General features: G+C 50.1%; 1 protein-coding gene across 4 annotated transcripts in view; it reads left to right on the top strand.

Annotated features, from left to right (window-relative positions):
- Positions 1 to 13,062, top strand: part of ARPC1B (actin related protein 2/3 complex subunit 1B) — a 31,904-nt gene that overhangs the window by 7,226 nt on the left and 11,616 nt on the right. For 3 of the 4 annotated variants that reach the window (XM_060282565.1, XM_060282564.1, XM_060282567.1), the window contains exons 2-6: positions 2,191 to 2,265; positions 4,042 to 4,146; positions 4,615 to 4,837; positions 6,352 to 6,459; positions 7,684 to 7,890. In XM_060282565.1, the coding sequence (XP_060138548.1) occupies positions 2,202 to 2,265; positions 4,042 to 4,146; positions 4,615 to 4,837; positions 6,352 to 6,459; positions 7,684 to 7,890 (707 nt within the window). In that variant the 5' untranslated portion in view covers positions 2,191 to 2,201. Of the gene's footprint in view, positions 1 to 78; positions 1,101 to 2,190; positions 2,266 to 4,041; positions 4,147 to 4,614; positions 4,838 to 6,351; positions 6,460 to 7,683; positions 7,891 to 13,062 lie in introns of those variants that run through there. The other variant, XM_060282566.1, reaches the window with a different exon arrangement.

Below are 13,062 nucleotides of genomic sequence, written 5' to 3'. Positions count from 1 at the left end.
CCTGATTGGAATGTGTCATTGAACTGCGGGGAAAATTCCTCTTGCTTGCCCAGAGGGAAGGTGGGTAGGAGTGTGCATGTCTGGCCACATTGACTTTTGCCACACTCGACAGTGACCTGTACTTCCTGAAACATCCACAAGCAGGGATAGGCGAACACGCCAACTTCAGTTTCTTGCTTTCCCAATCTTCAGTTCTCCACATTTCCATATCCGTGGTTTTTCTTCTTCTTTTTTTAAAAAAGTGCTCATGAAAATTCACCAGCATTTTAGTCCATTTCCTCCCCCTGAAATTAGCATTTTTGCAAAGCATTTTCCCCTAATACAATGCATTTTTGTATGATACGTTCACCATTATGTGCATTAACTGTATGCGTTTTTGTAGACGTTACTTGGATGTGCATTGCAAAATTCGGAGAGGTGTGATTTTGAAGGAAGGGCGGTGTTTCACTTCATCTGTTGTTTTGGAAAGTGTGAATTAGTGAAGGTTGTCCATAAATATGAACTGCAGGCAAATTCTCCCCCATCCCTTCCCACGAAGGCTGAGGAAGGAGGTTTAAGAGTCCCACCCTAGAGTCTTCCACAACCTTTCCATGAACTACCTGCTTGGAGCTTACGCCATTCCTCTGGCCACAGTCAGAGAACCTCTTGCTAGAGCAAAGCAAGACTAAACAGAACCCAGCCGAAAAGCCCAGACCTGACCTGGTGTTACACCACCCACAGAATTGTCTCTTAGGATTCCACTTTTGATTCTTCCTGTCGGGTCTGTTTCTAGCCTTATATGGCGTTTGTCAAATTGCTCTTAGTCAAGATGCAACTGTTTCCTCTTTCCGCCTTCCTTCTCTAATTATACACACACACTAACGATTCTCATGTGCGGAAGTCGTTCTGAGCAGGACGACTCGGGCTGTAATCCTACTGGACCGTAAGTCCCACTGAAGACGGTGAGGGTTTACTTCTGAGTAAACAAGCATACAAGTGCGCTGACGGTGCAATCTGCAAGAGGCAGCCTTTCCACAAGGCTGGAGGGTAGGACTCGAACCCATGGCTTCAAGTTACAAGAAAGGAGATTCCGGCTAAACACCAGGAAGAACTTTATGATAGTAAGAGCTGTTCAGCAGTGGAATGGTCTCCCTCGGGAGGTGGTGGACTCTCCTTCCTTGGAGGTTTTTAAGCAGGAGTTGATGGCCATCCGCCAGGGATGCTTTTGCTGAGAGTCCTGCGTTGCAGGGGGGTTGGATTGGATGACCTTCGGGGTCCCTTCCAACTCTACAATTCTGTGATTCTACAACCTTCCACCTCCCTTGCTCTTGCCCGTGGTGGGCTGCATCTGATGAAAGCTGTAGTCCAAAACATCTGGAGAGCAGCAGGTTAGGGAAGGCTGATGCTAAACCGTAGCTGCTCCTGCCAAGATGGCTTATTTAATACAATCACCAAAGGAAATGAATTGCTGTCCTTGATTGCCCTAATGGCCAGTCTGACTTGGTCAAGCTGTGGGAACTGGCTGGGTGAAAGTTATGAGTTGACGGCGAGGGAGCCCCTTCAAATTTGTTCTTTCTTTCAAGCCAGCTTCCTGTTTTGAAAGGTTATCAGAACCGCCTTGTTCCCTTTCAATAGTCGTTCTGAGCCAAAGGCCGCTGGGTGTCAGACGAAGGGTACCAGACTGCCAGGATTTAAGCAGGAAGGACTCAGGAACATACAGTAGTGGAAAATTTAGGTCCGTGCAATTAAAGTGGACTTAAGTCCTCTTGTCACTAGGAATGAAAGAAAATTTACATTTCTCATTTTTCCATTCTTAAATTCAGTTCTTGACATATATACAGCAAAATGCAATTATTATTTTTTAAAATCTTCATGAAAACTCAACAGGAATTTGGTCCAAATTCCTCCTGGTAAACAGGCAGACCTACCTCACAGGGTTGATGGGGGGGGGGTCAAGAATAGGGATGATAGAGAGGAGACCATTTATGTTGCCTTAGGTTCTTGGAGGAAGGGCAGGATAAGAAATAAATACATTTACAGTGCAATCTTATACCTGTTATAACCTTTGAGCTCAAAAGGACTTATACAGAATTAAGCCCTTTTGAGCTCAAAGGGGTTTGGTCCCAGGTAAGGGGCCACAAGGCTTGCAGCCAACCTTGACTTTTTTGAAATACGTTACTTGAGAAAAATTAATGTTTTTTTTCTGTACAGGTTGAGAAGCCATGGCTTATCAGAGTTTCCTGCTGGAGCCAATCAGCTGTCATGCCTGGAACAAGGACAGAACCCGTAAGCCCTTTCCCTTTGTATTATGACGGTTTGATTTTAGTAATTGCTTTCCACACAAGCATCTCAAGGCAACGCGTTGTAAAAATAGCAAAAAACCAGAAGCACTGAAACCAGGAAAAATATTTTGAAAACAACACAAAACGGGTACCCATGGCAGAGACCCATTCATCCAGCTGGAAAAGCCCGTCAGAACAAAATGTCCAGTTGTTTCCAGAAACATCCTTTTAATTGCTGACCATGCTGGTTGAGGCTGATGGTTGTTGAGGGTCCCAACAGCCGGTGGAGAACCAGGGGGTCTACACCCTCCTAACAACAACAACAGCAACAACAGCAACCACAATTTATTATTTATACCCTGCCCATCTGACTGGGTTTCCCCAGCCACTCTGGGTGGCTCCCAACAGAATATTAAAAACACGATGGAACATTAAAAGCTTCCCTAAACAGGGCTGCCTTCAGATGTCTTCTAAAAGTCAGATAGTTGTTTATTTCCTTGACATCTGATGGGAGGGTGTTCCACAGGGCAGGCGCCACTACCTCTGCCTAGTTCCCTGTAACTTAGCTTCTCGCAGTGAGGGAACCCCCAGAAGGCCCTTGGTACTGGACCTCAGTGTCCGGGCTGAATGATGGGATGTGGAGACGCTCCTTCAGGTATACTGGGCTGAGGCTGTTTTAAAGGTCAGCACCAACACTTTGAATTGTGCTCGGAAACGTACTGGGAACCAATGTAGGCCTTTCAGGACAGGTGTTATGTGGTCTCGGCGGCCGCTCCCAGTCACCAGTCTAGCTGCCGCATTCTGGATTAGTTGTAGTTTCCGAGACACCTTCAAGGGTAGCCCCACGTAGAGCGCATTGCAGTAGTCCAAGCGAGAGATAACCAGAGCATGCACCACTCTGGCAAGACAGTCCGCGGGCAGATAGGGTCTCAGCCTGCGTAGCAGACGGAGGTGGAAGACAGCTGCCCTGGACACATCTGCTAACTGGGGACTACCTGGATTGCTGGTTCTTGCAGCAAATCTAGTCCTCGGTTGGGAGCAACTGCAAGAGAAGAGAATGTGAGTGATTGCCCATGGCATGAATAGATGTGGGAGGGTGGGGGAGAGAGAGAATACAGCCATTGTTTTGTGGGTCAGCAGAATGCCTTGGCGGAATGCGGCCAGCAGGACTTCCTCCTCCCCAACTGTAGGGTTTTGAAAGAACTGCTGTGATTTGCATGATTGTCCCCAGGAATATAAACACAACAACACTTTGAAGCATATTTAAACCACATGGCTTCCCCCTAGAGATTCCAGGGAACCGAAGCTGAACCTTTCCTGAGACACGATTCCCAGCACCTTTAACAGATGACAGTTCCCACAATTCTTGGGGGGGGGAGCCATGTGCTTTAAACATGTGGTGTGTACACAGCCTCTCCTTCCCAGAGAAGGGGGGGTGGCAAGAGAAAAGAGGCTCTCGGGTACTTGGGAAGAGGTTGTAGAGCACCCAAGTGAGAATGTTACTCTCTACCTTTTCCCGGGGCTAGTTCATGTGAACAGATGCCTCCCTTGAAGTCATGGCCCATTTGCAAATCAAAACCACATGTTTTGTAGCAGCGTTAGGAGCTAAATAACCTTGGAAGGGCTGGAAGGGACTTAAGAGCTCAGGGCAAAAGTCCTTCCTGACCATTTGTGACTGGTGTCCTGGGCACACCCCCAAAACTCCCCAAAGTGCCCCCAGCCTCCAAAAGCTTGGCAGAACTCGAAATACGCAAACTCTTCCCCGCCTTCTGTTCCGCAGAACTTGCCATCTGTCCCAACAACCACGAAGTTCACATCTACAAGAAAGACGGGACAAAGTGGAGCAAAGTCCATGAGCTGAAGGAGCACAACGGGCAGGTGACAGGTGAGGACCTTTCGATTCCTCTTCTGGTGTGCGAAAGGCAACTTTTCTAAAGAGCCATAACCCCTGTAAGGAAGAAGAAGAAGAAGAGTTTGGATTTGATATCCCGCTTTATCACTACCCGAAGGAGTCTCAAAGCGGCTAACAATCTCCTTTCCCTTCCTCCCCCACAACAAACACTCTATGAGCTGAGTGGCGCTGAGAGACTTCAAAGAAGTGTGACTAGCCCAAGGTCACTCAGCAGCTGCATGTGGAGGAGCGGAGGCGCGAACCCGGTTCCCCAGATTACGAGTCTACCGCTCTTAACCACTACACCAGGCTGGCTATTATGCCTGATATTACTTAACTGTGCCGTTGCCTTTTTTAAAACAAAACATTGTTTATTTGTTGATGAATCCGCCATTAAATTCAGCAGCCCTTGCAATCGGGGCCTGCCAGTTTTGGTCCTCTGATCTATGGTGTCCTTTGCAGGCATTGACTGGGCCCCTGACAGCAACCGCATAGTGACCTGCGGGACAGACCGCAACGCTTACGTGTGGTCCCTGAAGGGCAATGTGTGGAAGCCGACGCTGGTCATTCTGCGGATCAACCGCGCTGCTCGCTGTGTGAAGTGGTCTCCCAAAGAGAACAAGTTTGCGGTCGGCAGCGGCTCGAGGCTCATCTCCATCTGCTACTTTGAGCAGGAGAATGACTGGTGAGTCTCGGTGAGGAGGAGGAGGAAGAATAGAATCATAGAATTGTAGAGTTAGGAGGGAGGGTAATCTAGTCCAAGCTCCCCTGCAAGGCAGGAATCTCAATCCATTATAAATGGATTTATACAGGGAATTTGGTGGCTCTGACCCAATCGAACTTTGCCTGCGTTGGTCCATTTCCTGCATTGAACGTGAACTGCTGAAAGCCTCAGCTGCTTCTTCACTTATTTTTGTTTTTCAAAAGCCCAACTAATTATATGCAAAATTATATGGATTTTTAAAAATATAAATATATGACCTTCACATGTGATATTATGTATCGGATGTTGTACATATCTGCTGGTTACTTTAGGCAACTTGGGGTGTATAAGCGCATAATTATATATGTATAAAGGTAAAGGGACCCCTGACCATTAGGTCCAGTCGTGACCGACTCTGGGGTTGCGGCACTCATCTCGCGTTATTGGCCGAGGGAGCCGCCGTACAGCTTCCAGGTCATGTGGCCAGCATGACAAAGCCGCTTCTGGTGAACCAGAGCAGCACACGGAAACACCATTTACCTTCCCGCTGTAGTGGTACCTATTTATTTACTTGCACTTTGACATGCTTTCAAACTGCTAGGTTGGCAGTAGCTGGGACTGAGCAACGGGAGCTCACCCCGTTGCAGGGATTCGAACCTCCGACCTTCTGATTGGCAAGCCCTAGGCTCTGTGGTTTAGCCCACAGTGCCACCTGCGTCCCATATATATAATATAATATGTATATTAATGCGCAAAATATTATATGTGCAATAGCGCTTGTCGCGGGTAAGGATTGTTTTCAGCACAGTTGGTAGAAAAACAGCCCGCTTCTCATTGAGATCAAGGTGAGAGATGATAACTGGGGAAAATACTGGCAGATATTTGCAAGTCATACTGGCAAGATCACTATTTTCAGAAAACCCCATCCTTAGTAGCTTAGGCTAAGCAAACACAGGGCTTCCTCTCTGCTCCTCCTGCTTTGGCATGCTTTATCCTTTCAACACATAAATTATGGGTAACCCATACAAATGATTTGCAAGCATAGGCTTTCATTTATTACAGAAATTAAAAGTCTTAAAATACCGATAAGGACACCCTTTTGCAGTTCCCAAACTGAAAAGGCCCTCTGAAAACACTTCTACATACAGGCATCACCAACTATTCCAAAAACAGGAGACAGCCACAGATTTACACAATTGAAATAACCCATTTTAGCATCTTAACTAAAAGCAGATCGAAGCAGCAAGGGTTTCAAGGCCCGTTTAAAACTTGATTCAATGAGTCACTAGGTACATATGCCTTAGGAAGAGAGTTCCACAAGCGCAGAGAAAAAGGCTCCATCTCTAGAGCCCGCAAGTCTAATTAATTTTGATTGAGCGAGGTTGTGTGTGTCAGTCCTTTAGATTAATTTACTAGTGCTAGGGATGTCTGGGCCATAAGAAAGGCTTGCATGCTATGATTCCTGTATTGTCCCTCATATTTGCCGTCTCTCCTAGGTGGGTTTGTAAACACATCAAGAAGCCCATTCGATCGACAATCCTTAGCCTTGACTGGCACCCTAACAACGTTCTCTTGGCGGCTGGATCCTGCGATTTCAAATGCAGGTGAGGGTCATATTCTGGATTACATCCAACGTGTGACTTCAGGATGTGTTTGGGGCGGGGGGGGGGGAGAGTCTCCCTTCCACGCCTTGACCGGATCTGCTCATTCTCTAGCTTTGATAGATAAGATAAGATAAGATAAGATATCTTTATTGTCATTGTCCCCTTGCGGGAACAACAAAATTACTCGGTTCCTACATCCACTCAGATAAAGCATTCCGCATAACCCAAAATTACAAAACCTAATTAAAAACAGTAAATATAATACAAATACCAAGTAAAATAAGATGACTTCAAAGTCCAGGCTTTCCATTTAAGGCCAAAATCGCTCTAGAGAAGAAACTGTTCCTCAGACGGCTCATTCTTGCCTGCATAGTTCTATATCTCCGTCCCGATGGCAGGAGCTGAAAGAAATGGTGACCAGGGTGCGTTGGATCTCTTGATATGTCTAGTGCTTTTCTATGGCACCTGGTGGTGTAGATTTGTTCTAACGTGGAGAGTGAGCAGCCAATAATGCTCTCTGCTGTTTTAATAATTCTGCACAGCCCTGCTCTATCCTGAGAAGTACAGCTTCCGTACCACACACATAAACCGTACGTGAGCACGCTCTGTATGGCACAGTGATAGAAGGCAAGCAGCAGCTTTTGTGGAAGATGGTTCTTCCTTAAAAGTCTCAAAAAATACAGTCTCTGCTGCGCCTTCTTCACAAGCCCCCTTGTATTAACACTCTAGGACAGATCCTCTTGTAACTCAATGCCTAGAAATCTAAACGTTGTTACCCTCTCCACACAAATTCCGTCAATCAAAAGTGGCTGGACCTCATTCTTCTGTCTCCTAAAGTCCACCACAAGCTCCTTTGTTTTCTTTGTATTTATGAGCAAGTTACTAACTCTGCACCACTCTGTCAGCTGCTCCACCTCATCTCTATAGTCCGTTTCACCCTCCTTCTCAGAGATGAGCCCAATCATGGTTGTGTCATCTGCAAATTTGACAACCCTATTTCTAGGGTGGGCAGCGACACAATCATAGGTATAAAGAGTATAAAGGAGCGGACTAAGCACACATCCTTGTGGTGTTCCTGTGTTAGTCCTAAGCATGTTAGACATATAAGGGCCCAACCGGACCCTCTGGGAGCGATCTGAAAGAAAGTCCAGTATCCACCCACAGATAGACCCTCCAGTAACATGTTTTTCCCCTCCCGCCTCTCCTCTCCCTCCTGCCCTGTAGGATTTTCTCTGCTTACATCAAAGAGGTTGAGGAGCGGCCCTCGCCAACCCCCTGGGGATCCAAGATGCCGTTTGGAGAGCTCATGTTTGAGTCGGGCAGCAGCTGCGGCTGGGTCCACAGCATCTGCTTCTCTGGGAGTGGCAGCCGCGTGGCATGGGTGAGCCACGACAGCACCATCTGCCTTGCGGATGCCAACAAGAAGATGGCGTAAGTCGGACTGTTGGGCGGGGGTTCAGAGTTTCCCATGAACTGGCCTGGCCCGGCTGGCTGCAGAGACTTCACTTCCTAGGGATGAGTTGATCCGGACACTGTGGGCAGATCTGATGCTCGTTCAGCCCCTGTGTGTAAACCCACACGACTTCCCACAAAGTTGTGTAAAGTACTACACTTGGGCAAAAAAATAATAATGAAAGGCACAAATACAGGATGGGTGACACCTGGCTAGAGAGCAGTGTTCGGTTTCTGATAATTGGTTCTCATGGGAAACTTACAGATTCTTGCTTCACACAGTTAACTTAAGGCAGTGTCAATTTACTCTTGGCAGAAAGCCAAGGTCTGCCTGGTCTGGCAACAACTCTCTCATTGGTTAATGACCAGCACTGAACTCTGTTATCTAGGAATGCTAGCACAGTTGTTTCTTGTGGGTGTTAGGAGTAGGAGTGCTGCGTATGGTTGGAGAGAGAGAGAGAGTAAGGATTTATTTTGCTTTGCTTTGTATGCAGAAACTCTGCTGGTTTTCTTTTCTTTTAATAAATCCTGTAAATAGTTATTCTGCGTCTAGCCACCTCAACTAGCTTCTGTGCTGTGCAGGAAAACTCTGCTACGTTTGGGCTAAAGCCACTAGAGCTATGCCTGAGACTTCAAAATTCTAAGAAGCAGTACATGTGAAAAGGATCTAGGAGTCTTGGTAGACCACAAACAGTGTGATGTAGCAGCTACGAAAGCCAATGCAATTCTGGCTGCATCAATAGGAGTATAGCACCTAGATCAAGGGACGTAATAGTACCACTGTATTCTGCTCTGGTCAGACCTCACCTGGAGTACTGTGTTCAGTTCTGGGCACCACAGTTCAAGAAGGATATTGACAAGCTGGAACGTGTCCAGAGGAGGGCAACCAAAACGGTCAAAGGCCTGGAAACGATGCCTTATGAGGAACGGCTTGGGGAGCTGGGCATGTTTAGCCTGGAGAAGAGAAGGTTAAGGGGTGATATGATAGCCATGTTCAAATATATAAAAGGATGTTGTCACAGTGGCCGGAGTGGACTACTTCAGAGTAACGACGCTACGCAGCTCTGCATTTTATTCTTTTATTGGTGCTGCGTATTTACAGTGCTCAAGTCATTGCTATTTACACGGAGCGATGTTGTCAGTCGGTTTCAGAACCTCCTAATGGCTTTTGGCGCGTCTTTCTCCAACACAAAAGCTTTGGCAGACCCATCCTCTTGCCCCTCCTCTTCCTGCGTAATTCTGGAGTTGGGGGGATGGGTCTTCCCCCCTTACTTGCCCCTTCCTGTCCCACCTGGGACCCTGGCTCCTCTACCTTGCCTGAGCCTCGGACACGACTTCCTGCTTCCCCACTGGAATCGGAACTCTCCCTGCTTTCCCCTTTGCTCGGGGACGGGCTTGAACTCAGGAGGGGAGGGACTTCGCGATATCCCCTGTCCCTCACATCCACCCCCCTCCCAAGCTCTCCTTCACCCCTCCCCAGGCCCCCCCCATGTGTCGGTGACGACTGGAAGCCTAAAAACTCGGTGCTCTCCGAGCCCGTTGGTGTGAACACCTCCCCCAGTCCTGCGAGCCCCCCCCTTCCGCCTGGGAGGACGGGAATCCCAAAAAGTCCGTGGCGTCAGAGCTGGTGGGGGTAAAAATGTTTTGCCAATCTGCTCCTTCCTCTGACTGGGTGGATCTTGGCGACACCCATACCTCATCCTCTGGTTCCTCAAACTCCGCTTCCCAGCGCCATGGTGAGCTGTTCTCCCGTGCCTCCTCCTCCTCCCCCTCCCTTTCCATGTGCCAGGGCTTGGGTCTGTGGGGAAAGAGGGCGTGAAATTCTTCCACCAAGAATTCCTCCTGTATCTGAGTGGCGGGAACCCATTCATTCTGGGACGGTGGAGCATCCTCCCATGCCATGAGGTACTCCAGGCCCCCCACCCCCCACCTTGAATCCAGGATGGCCGTGGCCTCATTGAGTTGCTCCCTGCTTTCCCTCTCCCCCCCTCCCTCGGGGGTTTGTTCGCTGTCTCTGAGCCTGCTGCTTTCCCTGTACGGCGACAGCAGCGATCTATGAAACACTGGATGCACCCTCATGTCCTCTGGCAGTGCCAGCCTGTATGCCACCGGGTTGACCTGTTGCGTGACCGTGAAGGGGCCCAGCCATTTGGGTGCCAGCTTTTTGCACCTCCCTCTGGTGGGAAGGCCCTCCGAGGACAACCACACCTTGTCCCCCACCCTGATGACCTCCCCTTGTCGCCTGTGGCGATCTGCCCCCTTTTTGTACGCTTCCTTGGCCCTCTCCAAGTGTTCTCTGAGCTGCTGGTGCACCGTCTCCAGTTCCTCTGCCCAATCCTCAGCCTGTGGGCCCTCCTCCTCCTCCTCCCTCTCCCTCTCTGGGAAAGATCTGAGGTCGCGCCCGTAATTGGCCTTAAAGGGCGACACCCCTGTGGAGACGTGCACTGCATTGTTGTAGGCAAATTCTGCTAGTGGCAAGCGATCCACCCAGTCCGTTTGCCGCTGGCTGACGTAGCATCTCAGGTACTGCTGCAGAATGGCGTTGACCCTCTCCGCTTGTCCGTTGGTCTGCGGGTGTCTAGCCGTCGACAAGCTGACCTCCACCTGCAGGAGGTTCATGAGCCGCCGCCAGAACCTGGAAACAAATTGGCGGCCACGATCCGAAATAACCCTTAAAGGTAATCCATGCAGTCTGAAAATGTGATCAACAAACAGTTTGGCTGTCTCTTCTGCCGAGACTGCCCTGGCACACGGTATAAAGTGACACATTTTGGACATGAGGTCCACCACCACCAACACTGCAGTCTTACCCCTGGACGAAGGCAGATCTGTGATGAAGTCCATGGACACCACTTCCCACGGCCTGTGTGGTGTGGCTAAGGGCTCCAGCAACCCTGGTGGCGCTGCTCTGACCACCTTTGCCCGCTGGCAGGTGGTACAGCCCCTTACATAGTCTCGAACATCTTCCCTCACCCCTGGCCACCAGAAGTGTCTCATGACTAGGTGAGTGGTCTTGTCCCTTCCAAAATGCCCCGCTGTAGGGTTGTCGTGCATCTGCTTGAGGACCGTACGTCGAAGCTGGGTGGTGGGTAGGTACAGCGCACCCTTGTAGAAAAGCAGCCCTCTGCGTTCTGCAAAGTCTTTTGCCTGCTCCCTCCCCCCTCTCAGTTCTCTGAAGATGCGGTTGGCAAATTCATCCGCTGCCGTCAGTGCTGTGAGTTCTGCCTCGCTCACCACTGCTGCTCCGCAGGACCATGCCGACGGGGGGAAAATGTGCCTTGGGGCTGGTGGCGCCTCCTCCTCCATGTACTCTGGCTTGCGGGAGAGGGCATCCGCCCTGACATTCTGCTCTCCTGGGATGTAGTGTATGGAGAAGTTGAAGTTCGAGAAGAACTCCGCCCACCGTATCTGCCGCTGGTTGAGCACCCTGGCAGTTCTCCAGAACTCCAGGTTCTTGTGGTCTGTGCACACCTGGATGGGGTGCTTGGCGCCCACCAGGAAGTGTCTCCAGTGCTGGAACGCCGCGTGGATCGCAAGAAGTTCCCGATCAAAAACTGTGTAGTTTCGCTCGGGCTGGGTCAACTTCCTGGAGAAGAAGGCACAGGGTCTCCACTCTCTGTTGGCGTCCAGTTGCAACAAAATGGCGCCCACAGCCTTATCAGAAGCATCTGTTTCAATGCGTAGGGGCGCGTCCTGAACCACGTGGAACAGGTTCTGGTCTGAGGCGAACACCCTCTTGAGGCTTTCGAACGCTGCTTGCGCCTCTGGTGTCCACCCGAACTTCTGCTTGCCTCTCAGGCAGTCAGTGATGGGAGCCGTAACTCGAGAGAAGTTCTTGATGAACTTCCTGTAGAAGTTGGCAAAGCCTAGTAGGCGTTGGGCATCTTTGCGCGTCCTGGGGCTGTGCCAGTCCAGGATGGTCTGCACCTTGTCCTTGTCCATTGCCAGCCCCTTGTCTGACAGCTTGTAGCCCAGGAAGTCCACCTCCTTGGTGTGAAACTTGCACTTCTCCAGCTTCACATACAGGTGGTTCTCCTTCAGGCGCTGTAACACCTCCCTGACGTCCTTCACGTGCTGCACTGGGTCGTTGGAGTAAATAAGGATGTCATCCAGAAAGACCAAGCATTTCCTGAAGAGTAGGGACCCCAGGACGTGGTGCATGAAGGCCTGGAAGCATGCTGAGCCCCCTTGCAACCCGAAGGGCATCACCAGATATTCAAAAGAGCCCAGAGGCGTGAACATCGTGGTTTTCCACTCATCGCCTTCCCGGATCCTGATCAAGTTGTACGCCCCCCTCAGGTCTAGCTTGGTGAAAATCTTGCCTCTGCGTGCCGCTGTCAGGAGATCATCCACTCTGGGCATGGGGAAAGCCACTGGCTCTGTCACCGAATTCAGCCGTCTAAAATCCACCACAAGACGGCGCTGTTGCGTGTCTTTCTTGTCCACCCAGAAGACCGGGCTGCCCCCTGCTGCCTTGCTTTCTCTGATGAACCCCCGCTTGAGGTTCTTGTCGATAAAAGCGCGCAGATCCTCCAGTTCCTGGTCTGACATGGCGTACAGCTTGGCTGGGGGTATAGTTGCCCCAGGCACCAGGTTGATCTGGCAGTCAAAAGGCCTGTGTGGGGGCAGGTGGTCGGACTCCGCTTCACTGAAGACCTCCTGCAGGTCCCAGTATGGTTTGGGTATCGCCTCACCCCCTTTGACGTGCATGGTGGCCACCGTGGCTATCGGAGGCCCCTCCCCTGGTTGGTGCTGCATGCAATGTTCCAGGCAAAAGTCCGATCCAAAAGTGATGCATCTCTGATGCCAACTTATGGAGGGGTCGTGGCGCGCCAGCCAGCTCATGCCCAAAACGATTGGGGGGTCTGAGATGGTGGTGACGTTGAATGCCAGTGTCTCTGAGTGCCTTCCAACCGTCATTCTCATGGGGGGGGTTTGATGAGTGATGGCCCCTCCCAGCAGCTCTCTGCCGTCAATGGTTGCCACGTGCAGAGGAAAATCCAGCTGCAGAAGCTGGATCTGGTGCTCTTCTGCAAAGTTTCTCGAGAAGAAGTTGGCTGAGGCACCACTGTCAATTAGGGCGAGGACCGTCAATGGATAGCCATTTGGGAGCGTGAGCGTCACTTCTAGAACCACTCCTGCTCTGGGAGG

This window comes from Zootoca vivipara, chromosome 14 (assembly GCF_963506605.1).
Source record: "Zootoca vivipara chromosome 14, rZooViv1.1, whole genome shotgun sequence".
In the NCBI taxonomy this organism is placed as follows: domain Eukaryota; kingdom Metazoa; phylum Chordata; class Lepidosauria; order Squamata; family Lacertidae; genus Zootoca; species Zootoca vivipara.
Note: the sequence above shows the minus strand (reverse complement) of the source record. Positions and strands in the feature narration are given on the sequence as shown.